General features: G+C 43.9%; 1 protein-coding gene across 1 annotated transcript in view; it reads left to right on the forward strand.

The window, feature by feature from the left end:
• The window catches only part of LOC309547665 (amine oxidase [flavin-containing] B-like), a 151,447-nt gene extending 136,139 nt beyond the window's left edge, over positions 1-15,308 (forward strand). The window contains exons 14-15 of the mRNA XM_082247560.1: positions 7,541-7,603; positions 15,103-15,308. Coding sequence (XP_082103686.1) covers positions 7,541-7,603; positions 15,103-15,273 — 234 coding nt within the window. The 3' untranslated portion in view covers positions 15,274-15,308. The remainder of the gene's footprint in view (positions 1-7,540; positions 7,604-15,102) is intronic.
• Positions 15,309-20,899: the final 5,591 nt, after the last annotated feature.

Consider the following 20,899-nt stretch of genomic DNA (forward strand, 5'->3'; position numbering starts at 1 on the left):
TCTGTGTTTACAAGTGACAGAAGAGCGGTAACAGTGAATATGGCCAACCCGGGGCCTATATAAAAGGTAGGGGCCTGGAGCTGCAGCTCCAATAGCCCCTACATTAATCTGGCCCTGAGGAGGAGGACGAGGTAGCCAACACTGCTTCTTTTCAAAAATTTTAAATGAGGGTACACCCCAAAAGAGTGAGAAAGAGCAAAAATGGAACAATGGGTGGGTAAGGTCGGTATCCATTGCTATTCTGCATAAGGTACGGAAAAGTCCCGTGGGATCCATGCCTGGTTCATTTTAATGAACGTGAGCTTGTCCACATTGTCTCTGGACAGGCGGCTGCGCTTGTCTGTTATAACGCCCCCAGCCGTGCTAAATACCCGTTCAGATAATACACTGGCTGCAGGGCACGCCAGCACCTCCAAGGCGTAAAGGGCAAGCTCAGGCCATGTGCCCAATTTGGAGACCCAGAAGTTGAAGGGGGCAGACCCGTCATTCACTACATGTAGGCGTGTGCACACATACTGCTCCACCATGTTGGTAAAATGCTGCCTCCTGCTAAGACGTTCCATCTGAGCTGCTGGTGCTGCTGTTTGTTGTGGCGTGCTGACAAAGCTTTTCCACATTTCGGCCATGCTAACCCTGCCTTCTGAGGTGCTGGCGGTGCCCTGGTTGCGTTGGCGACCTCCTCCTCCTCTGCCTTGTGCTTCCACTGTGGCCCCGCTGTCAGATGGGAATGCCAGCAGCATGGCGTCTACCAGCGTGCGCTTGTACTCGCGCATCTTGCGATCGCGCTCCAGTGAGTGAATTAAGGACGGTACGTTGTCCTTGTAACGGGGATCCAGCAGCGTGGCCACCCAGTAATCAGCACAAGTTAGAATGTGGGCAACTCGGCGGTCGTTGTGGAGACACTGCAGCATGTAATCGCTCATGTGTGCCAGGCTGCCCAGAGGCAACGAAAGGCTGTCCTCTGTGGGAGGTGTATCGTCCGTGTCCTCTGTATCCCCCCAGCCACGCACCAGTGATGGCCATGAGTTGGCCTGGGTGCCACCCTGCTGTGAACATGGTTCCATCTCCTCCTCCAGCTCCTCCTCCTCCTCATCCTCCTCATCCTCCAGAACTGTGCCCCTGCTGGACAATTGCGTCCCTGGCGTTTGCGTGTGCAGGAACCCACCCTCGGAGCCCCTTGCGAATGACTGCCCTGAAAGCCTTGGAAATGTTACCTCTTCATCCTCCTCCTCCTCCTCATCCTGTGCCACATCCTCTTCCATCATCGCCCGAATTGTTTTTTCAAGGAGGCATAGAAGTGGGATAGTTAAGCTGAGAACGGCGTCATTGCCACTGGCCATGTTGGTGGAGTACTCAAAACAGCGCAACAAGGCACACAGGTCTCGCATGGAGGCCCAGTTAAATTAAATAGCGGAATAGAAAATATGATCCAAAAAAAGTGTATGTATATCACACGTACACAACCACACTAGGCCCCAATTACTATTGTTTGTACCCCTAAAAGGCTAGATGAGGAGTAGGGGGAGTATGGAACAGGCAGCACCCTCAAACCTTCAGAAGTATGAGATGAACCCCAACAACTTGGAAAGGTGGATCTCTCTCACACGTACCAACACAGACTATCCCCCAATTTAACTGATCCCCAAAGGTTTTTGATTAAATAGCGGAATAGAAAATATGATCCAAAAAAAGTGTATGTATATCACACGTACACAACCACACTAGGCCCCAATTACTATTGTTTGTACCCCTAAAAGGCTAGATGAGGAGTAGGGGGGGTATGGAACAGGCAGCACCCTCAAACCTTCAGAAGTATGAGATGAACCCCAACAACTTGGAAAGGTGGATCTCTCTCACACGTACCAACACAGACTATCCCCCAATTTAACTGATCCCCAAAGGTTTTTGATTAAATAGCGGAATAGAAAATATGATCCAAAAAAAGTGTATGTATATCACACGTACACAACCACACTAGGCCCCAATTACTATTGTTTGTACCCCTAAAAGGCTAGATGAGGAGTAGGGGGAGTATGGAACAGGCAGCACCCTCAAACCTTCAGAAGTATGAGATGAACCCCAACAACTTGGAAAGGTGGATCTCTCTCACACGTACCAACACAGACTATCCCCCAATTTAACTGATCCCCAAAGGTTTTTGATTAAATAGCGGAATAGAAAATATGATCCAAAAAAAGTGTATGTATATCACACGTACACAACCACACTGGGCCCCAATTACTATTGTTTGTACCCCTAAAAGGCTAGATGAGGAGTAGGGGGAGTATGGAACAGGCAGCACCCTCAAACCTTCAGAAGTATGAGATGAACCCCAACAACTTGGAAAGGTGGATCTCTCTCACACGTACCAACACAGACTATCCCCCAATTTAACTGATCCCCAAAGGTTTTTGATTAAATAGCGGAATAGAAAATATGATCCAAAAAAAGTGTATGTATATCACACGTACACAACCACACTAGGCCACAATTACTATTGTTTGTACCCCTAAAAGGCTAGATGAGGAGTAGGGGGGGTATGGAACAGGCAGCACCCTCAAACCTTCAGAAGTATGAGATGAACCCCAACAACTTGGAAAGGTGGATCTCTCTCACACGTACCAACACAGACTATCCCCCAATTTAACTGATCCCCAAAGGTTTTTGATTAAATAGCGGAATAGAAAATATGATCCAAAAAAAGTGTATGTATATCACACGTACACAACCACACTAGGCCCCAATTACTATTGTTTGTACCCCTAAAAGGCTAGGAGTAGGGGGAGTATGGAACAGGCAGCACCCTCAAACCTTCAGAAGTATGAGATGAACCCCAACAACTTGGAAAGGTGGATCTCTCTCACACGTACCAACACAGACTATCCCCCAATTTAACTGATCCCCAAAGGTTTTTGATTAAATAGCGGAATAGAAAATATGATCCAAAAAAAGTGTATGTATATCACACGTACACAACCACACTAGGCCCCAATTACTATTGTTTGTACCCCTAAAAGGCTAGATGAGGAGTAGGGGGAGTATGGAACAGGCAGCACCCTCAAACCTTCAGAAGTATGAGATGAACCCCAACAACTTGGAAAGGTGGATCTCTCTCACACGTACCAACACAGACTATCCCCCAATTTAACTGATCCCCAAAGGTTTTTGATTAAATAGCGGAATAGAAAATATGATCCAAAAAAAGTGTATGTATATCACACGTACACAACCACACTAGGCCCCAATTACTATTGTTTGTACCCCTAAAAGGCTAGATGAGGAGTAGGGGGAGTATGGAACAGGCAGCACCCTCAAACCTTCAGAAGTATGAGATGAACCCCAACAACTTGGAAAGGTGGATCTCTCTCACACGTACCAACACAGACTATCCCCCAATTTAACTGATCCCCAAAGGTTTTTGATTAAATAGCGGAATAGAAAATATGATCCAAAAAAAGTGTATGTATATCACACGTACACAACCACACTAGGCCCCAATTACTATTGTTTGTACCCCTAAAAGGCTAGATGAGGAGTAGGGGGGGTATGGAACAGGCAGCACCCTCAAACCTTCAGAAGTATGAGATGAACCCCAACAACTTGGAAAGGTGGATCTCTCTCACACGTACCAACACAGACTATCCCCCAATTTAACTGATCCCCAAAGGTTTTTGATTAAATAGCGGAATAGAAAATATGATCCAAAAAAAGTGTATGTATATCACACGTACACAACCACACTAGGCCCCAATTACTATTGTTTGTACCCCTAAAAGGCTAGGAGTAGGGGGAGTATGGAACAGGCAGCACCCTCAAACCTTCAGAAGTATGAGATGAACCCCAACAACTTGGAAAGGTGGATCTCTCTCACACGTACCAACACAGACTATCCCCCAATTTAACTGATCCCCAAAGGTTTTTGATTAAATAGCGGAATAGAAAATATGATCCAAAAAAAGTGTATGTATATCACACGTACACAACCACACTAGGCCCCAATTACTATTGTTTGTACCCCTAAAAGGCTAGATGAGGAGTAGGGGGAGTATGGAACAGGCAGCACCCTCAAATCTTCAGAAGTATGAGATTGTGTTCACTGTACCCCACAAAGATTGAGTTCACTGCACCCCACAATGATTGTGTTCACTGCACCCCACAAAGATTGTGTTCACTGCACCTCACAAAGATTGTGTTCACTGTACCCCCCAAAGATTGTGTTCACTGCACCCCACAAAGATTCTGTTCACTGTACCCCACAAAGATTGTGTTCACTGCACCCTAAAAGGATGTTGTTCACTGCACCCCACAAAGATTGTGTTCACTGCACCCTAAAAGGATGTTGTTCACTGCACCCCAAAAAGATTGTGTTCACTGTACCCCCCCAAAGATTGTGTTCACTGCACCCCACAAAGATTGTGTTCACTGCACCCCAAAAAGATTGTGTTCACTGTACCCCCCAAAGATTGTGTTCACTGCACCCCAAAAAGATTGTGTTCACTGTACCCCCCAAAGATTGTGTTCACTGCACCCCACAAAGATTCTGTTCACTGTACCCCACAAAGATTGTGTTCACTGCACCCCAAAAAGATTGTGTTCACTGTACCCCCCCAAAGATTGTGTTCACTGCACCCCACAAAGATTCTGTTCACTGCACCCCACAAAGGATTTTGTTCACTGCACCCCAAAAAGATTGTGTTCACTGCACCCCAAAAAGGATTTTGATCACTGCACCCCAAAAAGGATGTTGTTCACTGCACCCCAAAAATGATTTTGTTCACTCCACCCCAAAAAGATTGTGTTCACTGCACCCCACAAAGATTGTGTTCACTGCACCCCAAAAAGATTGTGTTCACTGTACCCCCCAAAGATTGTGTTCACTGCACCCCACAAAGATTCTGTTCACTGTACCCCACAAAGATTGTGTTCACTGCACCCCAAAAAGATTGTGTTCACTGCACCCCAAAAAGGATGTTGTTCACTGCACCCCAAAAAGGATGTTGTTCACTCCACCCCAAAAAGATTGTGTTCACTGCACCCCACAAAGATTGTGTTCACTGCACCCCAAAAAGGATTTTGTTCACTGCACCCCAAAAAGGATGTTGTTCACTCCACCCCAAAAAGATTGTGTTCACTGCACCCCAAAAAGATTGTGTTCACTGCACCCCACAAAGGATTTTGTTCACTGCACCCCAAAAAGATTGTGTTCACTGCACCCCAAAAAGGATGTTGTTCACTGCACCCCAAAAAGGATTTTGTTCACTGCACCCCAAAAAGATTGTGTTCACTGCACCCCACAAAGGATTTTGTTCACTGCACCCCACAAAGATTGTGTTCACTGCACACCAAAAAGGATTGTGTTCACTGCACCCCAAAAAGATTTTGTTCACTGCACCCCAAAAAGATTGTGTTCACTGCAGCCCAAAAAGATTGTGTTCACTGCAGCCCAAAAAGATTGTGTTCACTGCAGCCCAAAAAGATTGTGTTCACTGCAGCTCACACACAGAAAAATGGATGTGGATCACTGACACCTGCCTATCTCCAATCCCACACCACACAGCAATATCGATTGTAGTTTGTAGAACACAGTTTCCCTAAAATTCAGCAGACTCTGTCCCTAACAGGATTGAGAAGAGATCGTAGATCAGGATTGAGTGCAGATTCACCCCACCCCCCACACAGCAATATCGATTGTAGTTTGTAGAAGACACTGACCCTATAATTCAGCAGACTCTATCCCTAAAATGCCTACAACTCGCCCTGCCTAAACACTCCGACCTGTCCCTCAATTCTATCCGGACACAAATGTTTTTTTCCTGCCTATCTTTCCCTAATCAGCAGCCAGCACATTGATGTGTGCTCTGTCCCTTAGCTAAGCAGCAGAATGACGCTGCTGTGGCGGCTGCCTCGAACTTATAAAGACTTGGTCACATGCTTCAGACGGCCAATCACAGCTACTAAGACATTTGCAGGCATGGCTGGGATGGCTTAAGGCACACCAGTTAAACGATTGTTGATTGGCTGTTGAAAGCCCGCCATGAAAAGAGCGCCAAAGCATGCAAAACCCGGAAATAAAACGACCGAACACGGATTTTTACCCGAACATACAGTAAAGTGTCCGTGTCCGTGTTCGGGTAAAAAAAATCCAATTATTCGGTACGAACACGAATAATACAGTCCGTGTTCGCTCAACACTAATCTTGTATTAATGCAAAATCCATAAATTCACAAAAAAAACTGCCGGGAAGGCATCTGACCAGAAACACTCATGGCAAGCAATAGCAATGTTTAGCAGAGCAGATCTTAGGTGTGACGACAGCGTCTGTCTTAATGGGCAGAATGCTGTTTGGACGGTCCAGGCCCCAATGGGGAGGTCTCCAGGTAGGGTGGCTTGTCCCTATTCCTTTCCCTACTTATCTGGAACCTCCCCCTGCCGCTATTCACTGACCTTGTCAGATCGGTGACTGTCCCCACTCTACCCACATGCAAAATGTGTGCCAAAGCCAGGAGCCAGGACATTAAATAGGCTCTGCCTGACTCAGGATGGCCACCAGAGTCACATGGGGCAGCAGCCTCTTATCCGATAGCTTCCCCAGTGACCCAGGGCACCATAGAGGAATTCCTCTCCCTCTGCAATGCTGCTGTACTCAAGCCCCAGCTGCAGTGGAGAAAGTAGACTACCCCTGCCTACAAGTATTGAAAGGCTGTACCTGAAGTATACGCAAGTAAATAGTATACCATACTTTAATAAGCTAGCACATGGGTGTAAATCCCTTGATACACAAAAGCTGCATTTAGAGATTTAGACCCACGCATGTGGGCGTGTTTACGAAAGCATTGCATATGCCCTCATACTGCTTGCATACAGCAGAGAATAAAGCACTGCCGTTTTAAACACATGGACCCCGCACATTCTCCTGCAGAGAATGTTTGCTGAATGATAGATTCTCTGCTTTGTATTGTAAACATGCCCCTTAAATAATCAATGCACTTTTATACAAAGTGCTATTATTTTTTTCTCTCCCCCCTCCACTCACCTAATATATCCCACCCTCCCCCTCTGGAAAAGCATACATACTGAGATCAGGCTGCTGGACTTGTCATAGGGACTTGACTATGCTCACCCTTTCCACCGTCTCTTTTTCTAAAAGCTGTACTATAACTTTTATCAGTGAAAAGCACTCTATGACTGGAGGAGGTGGACTTTTAATTTATCCAACACCCTCCATTCATAGAGCTCTTAGGCTTTTATTCCTATTCTGCTTCATACTCACCTGTTTCTGAGTCCTACACTGATGAAGTCCCAGCGCCACAAGATATTGATTTATTCCAAGGTCCCAAACAAAAGAAAAGATTCAGAAGGCGTTCCGATTCTGCACCACTTCACTTAAAGTGAAGTGTTTTTGGTGGAGTCACCCTTTAGGTGAATAAATGGTTTGGTGTAGTAGATATAATATACCCAGGAAAAATACAACAGATATAGCTAACAATGACTCTTATTTTAACGTGATATATAATGTCTGGCTTTGTTATGCATTTACAGGTTATGTGCAAAATGGGACTTATTCGTGAGGATCAAATATGGGTGCCTGAGCCGGAGTCTGTGGTATGAAAACAACATTTACTATTTTTGCTAAATCATATAGTATATCATGAAAGAAGAAGAAAAAATAGAAAGTGAGAGGAAAAGCAATGAAACCAGTGGAGCATTACTACATAGAAAAATTCAGCTGTAATAAGCTATTTAAATGGACTTTAAGGAAATGTTACAAAGTCAGATCTACACCTATCCCTAAATACCTGTAAATGAAAGCATAAGAAAAGGTTTCATTTAGAATAGATTTGTATTCAAAAAATGCTATTCTGGGACATTAATGAAATACATATTGCCAGTTCTGGATGTCAGTGAGAACGGTTTAAGTCTTGAAGATCACTGAAATACATATTGCAAATCCAGGGTATCAGTAAAATATTGCCATTACTGGGTATCAGTGAAATACATATTGTCAATTCTGGGTATCAACAAAATAAATGTAAAAACACTGTGAAACCAAATCCCACACACCCTCTCCCCAGTTGCACCACAGCCCCCTGACGCATCCGATATACATGTGGTGCTCACCCTCAAAAGGGCCACTGATTTGCCCCAGAGTTCCTTCTTCAGTTCAGGGGGGCAGCTTTTCAATTTATTGATAAATAACTAATTTAGGGCATAGAGAGCTGTAGGATACTCCGCAACCTTGAGCAGTAGCAATAAGGAGCCTCTTTACTCTGTGGCTACTCCTTGGAACACTTTTTAAATGATAGCCTCAGCTATGGATAGCTCTGAGACACTATATGCAATGTCCCAGGCCAAGCAAACTTTAGCCTTAATACACAAAATGTTGCAGCAGCAGCAGTAGACACCAGGGCCCTGCATACAGGTCGGCACTCACAGTGTCCCTGGATATTTGTAGGCCACCTTCGAATATCTGAAGACTTTCCTTAGTAAATCTTCCAGACAAGATCCTCAGAAGAAAATTGCTTGTATAACTGCAGCAAACCTCAGCAAATAGAAATACATATAAAAGAAATACATATAAAAAATATAGTACAACTGACTGCTGAAATGGTTGAAATGTTATGCTGGTAAAGCCGAACTATAGTTGTGCCTAGCTTGTGCTGCTTGAAGCCCATTCAGTGCATGAATACAAAAAATACTAAAACGTAACTATAACAACATTGAAATAAAAAAAATAAAAAAATTAAAAGAACAAATTGTGGGTGTGAATCTACCACTCTGGGAAAACCCAGGTCAGAAAATTTCCACTATATTATATAAGAAAGGTATTGCAATGAAAAGAGCTTAGACAAAGTAGGGCACAGACCCTGGGGTAGGTATAGCCAGTGCTGTATCTTGGCCTAGGCCGACAAGGCCCAGGCTTAGGGCGGCACCTTGCAGGGGGCAGCAAAAAAGCTGCACCCCGAATGAAAAAAAAAAAGCCTTCTCCCGGCTCCTGCATGAAAAGGGTCCCCATTGGCTTGTGCTACACTTTTAGTATAGTGCCAGTCTTATGGGGTGAATTGGGTCGGAGGGCAGGGTTCAGGAGGAAAATCAGTCTGGCAGCCCTATAAAGCGGTCACACTGCTACCTGCCGGTATGATAATACCGGCCGGTGAGGACATTCAGACAGACCGCAGGCCACCGATCACACCCAATACAACAGGTCTGACGGCCGCCAATGCTAATAAGTGTAGCACTGCAGCCTAATGCTCCGCCTACACTCCTCTGCCCCCAGGCATGGCAGGCATCATGTCAATAATATAATTTAATTTCTTTAAACATCCTTATCTTTGAGCGAGCATACTGAACTGCATCATATACAATTATGACGTATATGATGGCAATAATATTTTGGACCTGCTCACCTTCATATGTGCTATCGCAATATGTCACTGGGTAAGTAAGATTACTCCTTTTTTTCTGAGATATTTGGACTTGTGTTTGCTACCACTGATTATTTCATGTATTTGTATGACTCTCGACTTCCTAGTCATTATACAAATAAGTAAAATAATCCTATGATTACAATCAGTGGCAGCAAACACAAGTCCAAATATCCTAAAAGAAAGGAGTAATCCCTTGACATGATGCTGTACTAATGGGCACTGATAAGGCTGCACTGATGGCCACTGATGAGGTGGCACTGATAAGCTGCACTGATGGGGCTGCACTAATAAGGCAGCACTGATATGTTGCACTGATCGGCACTGATGTGCTGCACTAATGGGCGCTAATAGCTGCACTGATGTCACTGATATGATGCACTAATGGGCGCTAATAGGCTGCACTGATGGGCACGAATACGCTGCACTGATAAGGCAGCACTGATGGGAATGAGGCGGCACTGATATGCTGCCCTGATGGGCACTGATAGGCTACACTGGTAGCCACTAATGGGGCTGTACTGATGGCCACTGATGAGGCCACACGGATATGCTGCCCTGATGGGCAGTAATGAGCCTGCACTGATAAGCACTAATGAGGCTGCACTGATGAGGCTGAACTTATGGGAACTGATGAGGCTGCACTGATGGGCACTGATATACTGTGGTTGTGACTTGTGGTTTACAGATGACAGGGCGGGTCATAAACAGGAAAGGGTGTGTCCTTTACAGGAAGGGGTGGCTCATATTTAAATTAGGGGGTGCCCAAGTTTAGTCAGGCCTAGGGCAGCACAAAACCTAAATACACCACTGGGTATAGCATAGCATTTTGCAGCTTCAAATGTCTAGCCACTGTACAATATTTGTGGCTATGGTCTCTCAAATAATACACTCTAGTTTCTAGATCAAGAAAATACCTAAAAAAGCCTTTTTTTTAAATGTATATGAATCAGATTGGGATTCCCCTGTTATATTTAACCAAGCTAAATGTAAATGCCAGATGAAGGTGTCACTGATACTGTCCGTAAAAATTGTTCTGTCCTGTAACACCACAGCTTAAAGACATGTCCCTTGCATATATTTTAAGGAACTTTTTTCATGCGTGTTTTTCCCATGTCACCCTTGAAGACGCATTAAAAGGACTCTCTTCCCACTGTACAGTATTTTAAAAATGTGTGTGTATTTTTTAAAATGTTTTTCCAGAGGTTCCCCAGGTCTTCCAGAATCCTAGCAACAATAAACACACAGACACACTGTAAGAATAGTCCAAGAAAATATTCACTGTTATTCAGAATGTATATTCTAAATATAAGCTATAATCTTGGGTAATTTCATCTTCTCCCTTTCTACTTAAAATACCTATAATCAGATTTTTAGATGTTACCATTCAAAACCATTCCTCTCTGACTACTAAATCACTCTACAAAAAATTTTTAATTTCCAACTGGAAATAAACACCCTTAGGTTAGTATATGATCCCATTATCTATATTTAAAGTTCTTGGAAGTATTAGCCTTTTACATTAGTCTATTTATATCAAATATATCAAGGCGGAATACTCACAATGGGTTGCACATGATCAATAAGCTTTCTAAAATACTGCTACCATACTTTGTCGTGCATCCGTCAATTTATTGTAAGGTAATTGTTTTAAAGCTTAATTCTCTTTCTGTTTCAAAGTCAATGCTTGTCTCTCCTATTAAGTAACTTAATAATAATTAAGACGGGAAATACAGATTAAACATAACACTTGTAAGATTAAGAGCTATAAATGACATTAATTATTCAGCTATAGCAAAGCAGCAGACAAGCTCACAGAATTTTTAAAGCATATATCCATTAGAGCCCTTTCACACATACGGTCCGTTCAGTTCATCAGTTCAGTCACGTCAAAATGTATCAGTTTTCCATCCGTTTTCATCCATTTTTCATCCGCTTTTCATCCGTTTTTCTTCAGTTGTCATCCGTTATTCGTCAGTTGTTATCTGTTTTTCATCCGTTTTTCATCCGTTTTTCGTCAGTTATCCATTTTTCATCCGTTTTTCGTCAGTTGTTATACGTTTTTCATCCGTTTTTTGTCAGTTATCTGTTTTTCATCCGTTGTCATCTGTTTTTCATCCGTTGTCATCCGTTTTTCGTCCGATACGTTTTTTTGACGGATGAAAAATAGGGCATTCATACGTTCAAAAAAACGGACATTGATAGAAGCGGATAAAAACGGATGTTAACTGATGATCATCCGTTGTCATCCGTTTTTACATAGAGATACATTGATGTCCGTTTTTCATCTGTTAACGGATGGATGAAAAACGGACAAACGGACAGCATGTGTGAAAGGGGCCTTAAGCATATATCCTTAAGTAAATATTGTGCTAGCCATCCCCTGAACACAGGTGACAGTGATTTCTTTAAAACACTCTCATTAAAGAGATCCTGTTGTTAGACTTTTTATTGCAACTATTATTTTCCTTTGAAATCTCCCCTTGTGTAGGCATCCAAAAAGGCCTGGTACCGCCATCGTGGTAGTACTGTTAGCAGTAGGGGAGAGCTGGCAGCCTTAGGCCTGGGGGGCAAGTCCAGTCAAGTGGCACATTGAACCATTGAATCAGCTCACCATCCATGCCCACCTGGTTTTATAACAGATATGGATGTTATGAAGCAAGAAAAATATGATGAAGTGTGGTAACATAATTTAATGCTAAAAGCAACAAAGGAGGTTTAACAAAAATACATGAAATCACGCCAGGTGGGGCCTAGGAAGCTCCTGTCGGGCGGAGATCACTGCCTGACAGGGAAGTGACTGTATTAGTATTGTGGCGGCCGGGTGCAGGAACGTACTCTGCACACTCATACCACTCTGCTACAGCTCTGCAAATATAACATTGTGTAGCGGCGACCGGCAGCTGTATACAGTGTCTGGCCCTTACATTAATGCAGCCCTGAGTGTGGCCTTTTTACCCAGCATCAGAGCGGCCTGGGGGGCGATTGCCACCCTGCCCCCCTTCCCAGTCCTCCCCTGGTTAGCAGCCCCAGCAGACTCAAAACTGTCACTAAAATGACACACTATTGTCATCCTCTTCGCTCCTCCATAGTAATTACATAGAAAGTTATGTAGATAGGTGAAAGGAAGGGCAGAGGAGCTGGATTAGCACAGAGAGTAATTAGAGGAGGAAGGGTTATGACCTGCAAGGAGGGTGGGGACTGTACTCGTGAATTGACTGTTCCTGAATTATTCAAACGTTCTAGCAAGTTCAATGGCTTATTGCTAGTGAATACACATCATTTATGGAAAGGAAAAATAATACAGTGAAGCATTAAAAATGGAATATTTTTAGTGGGCTATAAGATCTTGTTAATATACCTAACAGTAAGGCAGGCCATACACAGCAAATTTCTTTCTTGCAGCCAAGGGTGGATTCCCCCATCAACACACAGTGTTGACAGGGGAATCCCTCCCGCCAAGCTATTGTATTCTCCGACATGGGGAAGCCATTCCCACCGGGAGAAGACCGAGTATTGCTCTCAGGGTCTGGATCATGTATCTCCTCCACTCCTTAATCTGTGTATTTCAACTCCAGGTTCTCAGGGGACTGCGGGTTCTCCTTAAATGGGGTTGCTCTTTCCTCTGCCTCTTAGTGGATCCTTGCAGCTCATTAAAACAAGGGGGCCATCAAAGTGCAGCAGAATATATCAATTTATTTATAATAAAAATTGAATAACTCACACATAAAACTGCTTTAATCAGCACACTCGTATGCCGCGGTACCTGCTCAGTATGTCCCGTAACGTCCCTTCCGGTTTCGCTTCGGTGTACGCCCTACGTGTTACGTCACTGTACCACATCACTTCTTCAGGGGATCTTCAAGAGATCCCCTGAAGAAGTGTGTCTATGGGAATGTTTGACCATTCTTCCAGAAGCACATTTGTGAGATCAGGCACTGATGTGAATGAGAAGGCCTGGCTCGCAGTCTGTGCTCTAATTCAATCCAAAGATGTTTTGTCAGGTTGAGGTCAGGACTCTGTGCAGGCCATTCAAGTTCTTTCACCCTAAACTCGCTCATCCATGTCTTTATGGATCATTTGGTGGAGGGTAGATTATAGTGTGGGGTTGTTTTTCAACAGTTGGGCCTGGCCCCTTAGTTCCAGTGAAGGAAACTCTTATGGTGTCAGCATACCAAGACATTTGTGGGAAAAATTTGGGGTTGGCCCTTCCTGTTCCTTGACTGCGCACCAGTGCACAAAGCAAGGTCCATAAAGACATGGATGAGCGAGTTTGTGGTGGAGGAACTTGACTGTCTTGTACAGAGTCCTGACCTCAACCCGATAGAACACCTTTGGGATGAATTATAGAGGAGACTGCGAGCCAGGCCTTCTCTCCAACATCAGTGCCTGACCTCACAAATGCGCTTCTGAGAGAATGGTCAAACATTCCTATAGACACACTTGTGGACAGCCTTCCTCAGAAGAGTTGAAGCGTTTATAGCTGCAAAGGGAGGGCCAACTCAATATTGAACCCTACAGACTAAGACTGGGATGTCGTTAGTGTATGTGCATGTAAAGGCAGGTGTAACGGAACCGCCGACCCACACTGTACTTGTGGTCTTCCATCAGTATACGGCTTCCTTGCAGTCATGGACATAGATATCAAATCTTAGCCGCCCCCATACAAAGCTAGCCAACAACTTAGCTCCTACAAGTTTTGGAACCTTCTCCTTTATTGAACAGTTTCACACTCCATTTATACATACATGAGCACATCCCCCTCCTGATCAAATTACTACACACAGGTCAAGGGTTGCCTGATTACATTATCCTATGCAGATGAAATTGTACACAGAAACCGACTTAACCTGAACTAATTATCTGTCCATCTGAACAGAACAATGTGAGGTCATTAACATTTAACAGTGGGACAGGCAGACATAACACAATCCACCCCCAGCTCATTAGATAGACAATAGGACAAGACCGCCAATGACAGTCTGTCTGTCTACTTTGAAACACATGGAATACACATCTAGGCATCACATACTCCATAGCAAGAGGCCACAGGTCTCACAGTGCAAAGTGGGATCAAATCACTACATTTCTTCAGAGACACCGTTGACAAATATCACTCTCCCATCTGAAGCCACCCAAACCATTCCCTCAGCGTCCCCCAAGTATTTGTCCCTCACTCCCAGTGACGGTGAACACCGTTACAGCAGGTGTTCCAATACTTTTGGTAATATAGTGTATGTATAGTACATCTATATTAAAGAGGCACTGTTCTAAGGATACATATCTTTTTTAAAGTGCCCCCACTCCAGGTAGATTTTGCTTTCATTTGATCAATTAGAGCAGTGTTTCTCAACTCCGGTCCTCAAGGCACACTAACAGGCCAGGTTTGCAAGATAACTGAAAAACATCACGGGTGATATCATTTGCTGCTTAGTGATTGCAGTATTGTAGTCTGCATCTCCCCAAGGTAATACTTAAAATCTGGCCTGTTAGTGTGCCCTGAGGACCGGAGTTGAGAAACACTGAATTAGAGTATCAAACATTAGCAATAACTATGTGTCTGTGTACTTTGACAGCCTAGCTGATAACTAAAGTATACATTTAATAGCTGATTTAGGAAGGGCACTCATGCTACAGTGGTTACAAATACAATTTAAACGTATACATGTTTTTCTTCAGGATGTTCCTGCCCTGCCAATCACAACAACATTTTTGGAAAGAAACTTGCCCTCTGCTCAAGGTTTACTTCGATTCTTGGGATGTTCTGCCTTCTTCGCAACAGCAGCTGCCGGTGTTATAGCCTTTAAGAAGGGTTATGTTACATTTAATAGCAACTTTAACATTAAATAGATCTTATAAAGTGGTTGTAAACCCCTGTCTTGAAATTTGAAAATAAGCACATACAGTATCTCACAAAAGTGAGTACACCCCTCACATTTTTGTAAATATTTTATTCTATCTTTCCATGTGACAACACTGAAGAAATTACACTTTGCTACAATGTAAAGTAGTGAGTGTACAGCTTGTATAAAAGTGTAAATTTGCTGTCCCCTCAAAATAACTCGAAACACAGCCATTTAATGTCTAAACCGCTGACAACAAAAGTGAGTACACCCCTAAGTTAAAAAATGTCCAAATTGGTCCCAAAGTGTCAATATTTTGTGTGGCCACCATTATTTTCCAGCACTGCCGTAACCCTCTTGGGCATGGAATTCACCAGAGCTTCACAGGTTGCCACTAGAGTCTTCTTCCACTCCTCCATGATGACATCATGGAGCTGGTGGATGTTAGAAATCTTGCGCTCCTCCACCTCCTATTTGAGGATGCCTCACAGATGCTCAATAGGGTTTAGGTCTGGAGACATGCTTGGCCAATCCATTGCCTCTACCCTTAGCTTCTTTAGCAAAGCAATGGTTGTCTTGGAGGTGTGATTGCGGTCGTTATCATTTTGGAATTCTTCCCTGCGGTCAAGTCTCCTAAGCGAGGGGCTCATGCTCTGCTTCAGTATGTCACAGTACATGTTGGCATTGTTATACAAGCACACTATACAAATTCACTACTTTACAATGTAGCAAAGTGTAATTTCTTCAGTGTTGTCACATGAAAAGATATCATAAAATATTTACAAAAATGTGAGGGTGTACTCACTTTTGTGAGATACTGTATATATATAGTGTTTACTTGTCTCTCCAATAGCTCTAAGTAATGTTTCTCTCTGGTGCTTTGTTTCTCTGTTATCAGCAGGAGTCACTTCTGAGAAGTTTCCAGACACATGAGATATCATGAGCTTAAATTTGTGTCTGGGACTGTGCTTAGAGGGAGATAAGCACTGAGCTGATCTTTTCAGAATACAGCTCTGCATGTTCCTTCATTCCTCTGCCTATGTGGAGGGGGCGGGGTGTCCCTTTCCTCCAATCAGCTCTCACACAGTATAACTGCAGTCTCTCCACCCTCTTATCTGCTGCTGACAGATGAAGGAAGATTTTTAACACGAGCTGCACTTTTGAAAGGGTGTAGAAAGGGGAAGACTGCAGTTAAACATGTAAAACATGTATAGGAGGATTTGTTTAATCTCTTTGTGTCTTCTCAGGCTATTCACTTCACTAGGTATATGTGAGGGTTTACATCCACTTACATACATAGTATCACTTTTTTAGAAGGTTTTAGGAAAGTAGACCCTCTCCATTATGGAAGATGTCAATGATCTCTGTGTGTTCTCTGATAGAATGTGAAGTTAAATACATTGATTAAAAGTCTAGAATAAAGAATGTCTCCAATAGAAAACTTGTTTTGCATTTATTATTCATGTGTTTAACATGTCAGTCAAATCACTTTAATTTATCATACCTGTTGTAAAATATGTGAGATAAGAAAATCTGGAACTAATGAGAAAAGAACACAAAGGGAATTAAACCTGTAGTTATGTCAGACCTGTGCATATCTGTCTAATATGATTTCATTTAAATGGTGATATTGCATTTTGTCAGAAACACCAATTAACTGCTTGCTGACTGCTCACAGTATATTTACTGCGGCAGTCAGCCCCTCACAGGCAGAGTGACGTAGGTCTACGTCGCTCGCCTGTGAGGCTCTGGGGAGCGAGCGCGCGCCCGCGGAGGAGCGCTCCCGCGCGGTCACGGACCCCCCCCCCGCGCGTGTGACCAGCGGACCCGATGTCCGCCGGTCACTCGGCGATCGGCGGGGGAGAGGGAGAATGTCAGGCAGCTTGTGTAAACAAGCGACCTGTCATTCTCCTCGCTGTAAAAACACTGATGACATGGATCTACTATGTAGATCCGTTGATCAGTGTCCTTACAGCTCAAGCCACAGCCAATCACAGTAGAAAGCACGCCCCTAGGGACACACACAGCCCCTCCCTCCCAAATAAAGTTAACCCCTTCACTACCAGTGTATTTTTACAGTAACAGTGCATATATATAGCACTGATTACTGTAGAAATGTCACTGGTAACCCCAAAAGTGTCAAAAATGTCAGTCAAGGGTCCGATCTGTCCGCCCCAATGTCGCAGTACTGCAAAAAAAATCGCAGATCGCCGCCATTACACGTTAAAAAAAAAAACACCAAAAATGACAGAAATCTTTCCCTAAAAATCGCACGGGTGATCAAATACCACCAAAAGAAAGCTCTGTTTGTGGGAAAAAAAGGACGCCAAATTCGTTTAGATACAGCATCGCACGACCGCGCAATTGTCTGTTAAAGTCACGCAGTGCCGAATCGCAAAATACCCCCTGGTCGTTTAGCAGGAAAATCCTCCGGGGCTTAAGTGGTTAAAGTGGAATTCATGCTTAACAGTAACTATTTTTAAAAATGTCTCCTGCTCCATTCTGCTTCCTGTCTAACCTGTGAAAAAAAAAAAAAAAGTTTGACTTTTTATATCTGTTCATTTCTGGTCATGTGATCCCACAGCTCCTGCTCCCCTGTGCCCCCTGTATAAGGAAGCTCTTGATAATGACTGGGAATTCCCAGAGCAGTGTCGATATTCATAGGCTTCCATGTCCCAGCCATTGTCTACTCAACCTCCTCTTGCCTGCAGCAGGCACTCCCAGTTACAGGGTAGGATCACATGAATGGACCGGAGTGGATTAAAAAAGGTAAAAACACATGTCCTTTTACACAAGCTAGGCAGGATAGGTAGCAGGAAGGGGGAGGGACATTTTAATCATAGTTAGTGTTAGGCAGGAATTTTACTTTACTTTCAATAAATTTTTATTGATTTTAGAGCATATAAATGAACAATACAATCACGAAGAGAATGTAATCATAGTCAATAAACTACACAAAACAAAACAAAACAATAAGAGAAATAAAAATATGGGTATGCAGAAACTCAATACAGAACTTGAACAGGTATCGCATAAACGTGGTCAAAAGTACAAGTTGTAGCTCATAAACAATATTGCCTAACAGTTAGTCAAGATACTGTCTCAGTAAGGCAATTGCTGCCGAGCAGCAAACGAACAGTAAACAAGGAACAAGGAAACAAAGCATCAACCTCATGTGGCAGGAATATAGTATCGGCTATGGGTCCATATGTGCCAGTCTTTATGGAACTTAGCTCCTCGTGCAACTGAGTAAGCGTAGGCTTTTTCCAAAGAGTATTGGAGATTAGCCAGCTTTACCACCCCCAGATGAGATGGGGCCACCGGTTGTTTCCAGTGTCTTGCAATGGATGTTCTAGCTGCAGTGAGAACATGGCAATATACCGTTCTCATATCTAGAGGGATACAATCCATCCCCAGAGAGAGAAGGGCCATTGCCGGATTGGGTTTGCGGAGGATCCCAGTGATGTCGGATAGAACTTCAAATACCTTTCTCCAGTAGCTTGTCAGTCCCAAGCAGGACCAGAAAACATGTAGTAGTGTGCCTGGTCGGTCACAGTTGCGCCAACATTGTGGGCTATTGGTTGGGTATATTTTAGAAAGCCTATAAGGCGTGAGAAACCATCTGGTAATGATCTTTTGCGTCTGTTCCCAATGATTGACGCATTGGGAAGTATTGTAGGAGGACCGGATAGCTATTTGCCATTGCTTATCAGAGAATGTCAGTTGAAGTTCCTCCTCCCACTTAATCATGTGTGAAGTCTTCACAAAGTTAGTTTTGCACCCAAACATATTATAAAATAAGGATATACCTTTAGTGGGGACCGTCGGGTCCGTAAAAAATTTCCATACGGATACAGGTATGGAAGGGGTTGGCGGGGGAAATTTGCGTAGGAAGCTGGATATACTATTATATGTGTATGCAGCTCTGGCGGGCAAGGCAAACTCCTGTTGGAGTTCCTTGAATGGACGTAGGGATCGTCCTTGGTGCAGTTGAGAAATCTGTAATATACCAGCGGACAAGAATTGGGCAACGGAAGAGAACTGGATCAGCACATTGAGTACCGCCATCGGGAAGGGAATTGTCAAGGTAGGAGTGGCATGTGAGAAGTGGGTACACAGGAGTCTCCAGGACTGGATAGAAGCTCTAATCGTGGGGGGCAGGGAGGACAGGGTCAGGGGCCTCCATATGTCGGCTAGCAAGAGAAGGCTAAGGTCTGCCACGTTGGACAATGCAGCCTCCACTGGGATCCAGGGGAGAGATTGGGGGTTGGAAAACCAGTTACGGAGTGGTGCTAGCCTGGTTGCGTGGTAGTAGTCTACAATATCTGGCATACCCAAGCCTCCTACTTGCTTATGACGTAGCATATGGGAGTATTTACATCTTGCTCTTCTTTTCTGCCATATAAACGCTCTCAGTAGTTTAGATAGCGGGTCTAAGAACTTTTTGGGAATAGGTATGGGGAGCGTACGGAAAATGTAAAGAATTTTTGGAAGACATACCATTTTAAAGGCGGCTATTCTGCCAGCCCAAGAGAGCTCGGAGGGCCTAAGCGTGACTACGTCTTTGGAGATGGATGCTGATAGGGGTTTTAGGTTGGAGGGAAGGAGGGTAGACATCGGGAACGAGATCTGGATACCTAGGTAAGGCAGGGACTGGGAGGTCCACGTGTAAGGTAGTGTGGTCTGGAGATGGTGGAGGGTAGAGGAGTGAACATTCATATTAAGGATAACAGATTTACCAAAATTTACCTTATAGTACGACACTTCACTAAAATTTTGCAATATTCGATGTGCTGCAGGAAGGGACACGATAGGGTTCGTCAGGCTTAAGATGACGTCATCCACAAATAATGTAATAACATGGCTATTATGACCCAGTTTAAAACCAGAGACCAACGGATCTGTTCGGAGTGACTTAGCCAGGGGTTCAATCAATAAATTAAAAATAAGGGGTGATAATGGGCATCCCTGCCTCGTCCCATTAGTAATGGAAAACGATTTGGACAGCGTCCCTGCCGAGAGCACTTTGGCCGATGGTGTGGAGTAGAGGGCTAATATTGATGAAACAATAGGACCTGTGAACCCAAATTTATGTAGGACCGCCCGCATGTATTCCCAGTGCACTCGATCAAACGCCTTCTCTGCGTCAATGGATAGAAGCAGAGAAGGCGTTTTGTGTTTTTCAGCGTGGTGTAACAAGTTTATAACACGCCTCGTAGCATCAGGTGCCTGGCGTCCCCTGACGAACCCCATCTGATCACTCCCGAGCAGTGAAGGCAGAAATTGCGCCAGGCGGTTAGCTACGAGCTTGGCATAAAGCTTAACATCATTGTTTAAAAGCGAAATTGGTCTAAAGTTGGCAGGGGTAGTGGGGGGTTTACCAGGTTTGGGGAGGGTGGTGATGTTGGCCTGTAACATCTCGCTTGGGAAGTGTCCTTGAGCCGTTGCTTCAGCGAAAACATTAAGTAGGTGCGGGGAGAGTATTTCTTGTAGGGATCTGAGGTATTCATTGGTTAGACCATCGGGGCCCGGCGATTTGTTCATGGGAAGGGAACGAAACGTCTTGGTAAGTTCCTGTAATGTAAAGGGACTATTCAGATAGGAAAGAGCTTCACTCAAGATAGTTGGCAATT

The sequence above is a fragment of the Pelophylax lessonae genome (assembly GCF_965119305.1).
Source record: "Pelophylax lessonae genome assembly, chromosome: 2".
Taxonomy (NCBI): Eukaryota; Metazoa; Chordata; class Amphibia; order Anura; family Ranidae; genus Pelophylax; species Pelophylax lessonae.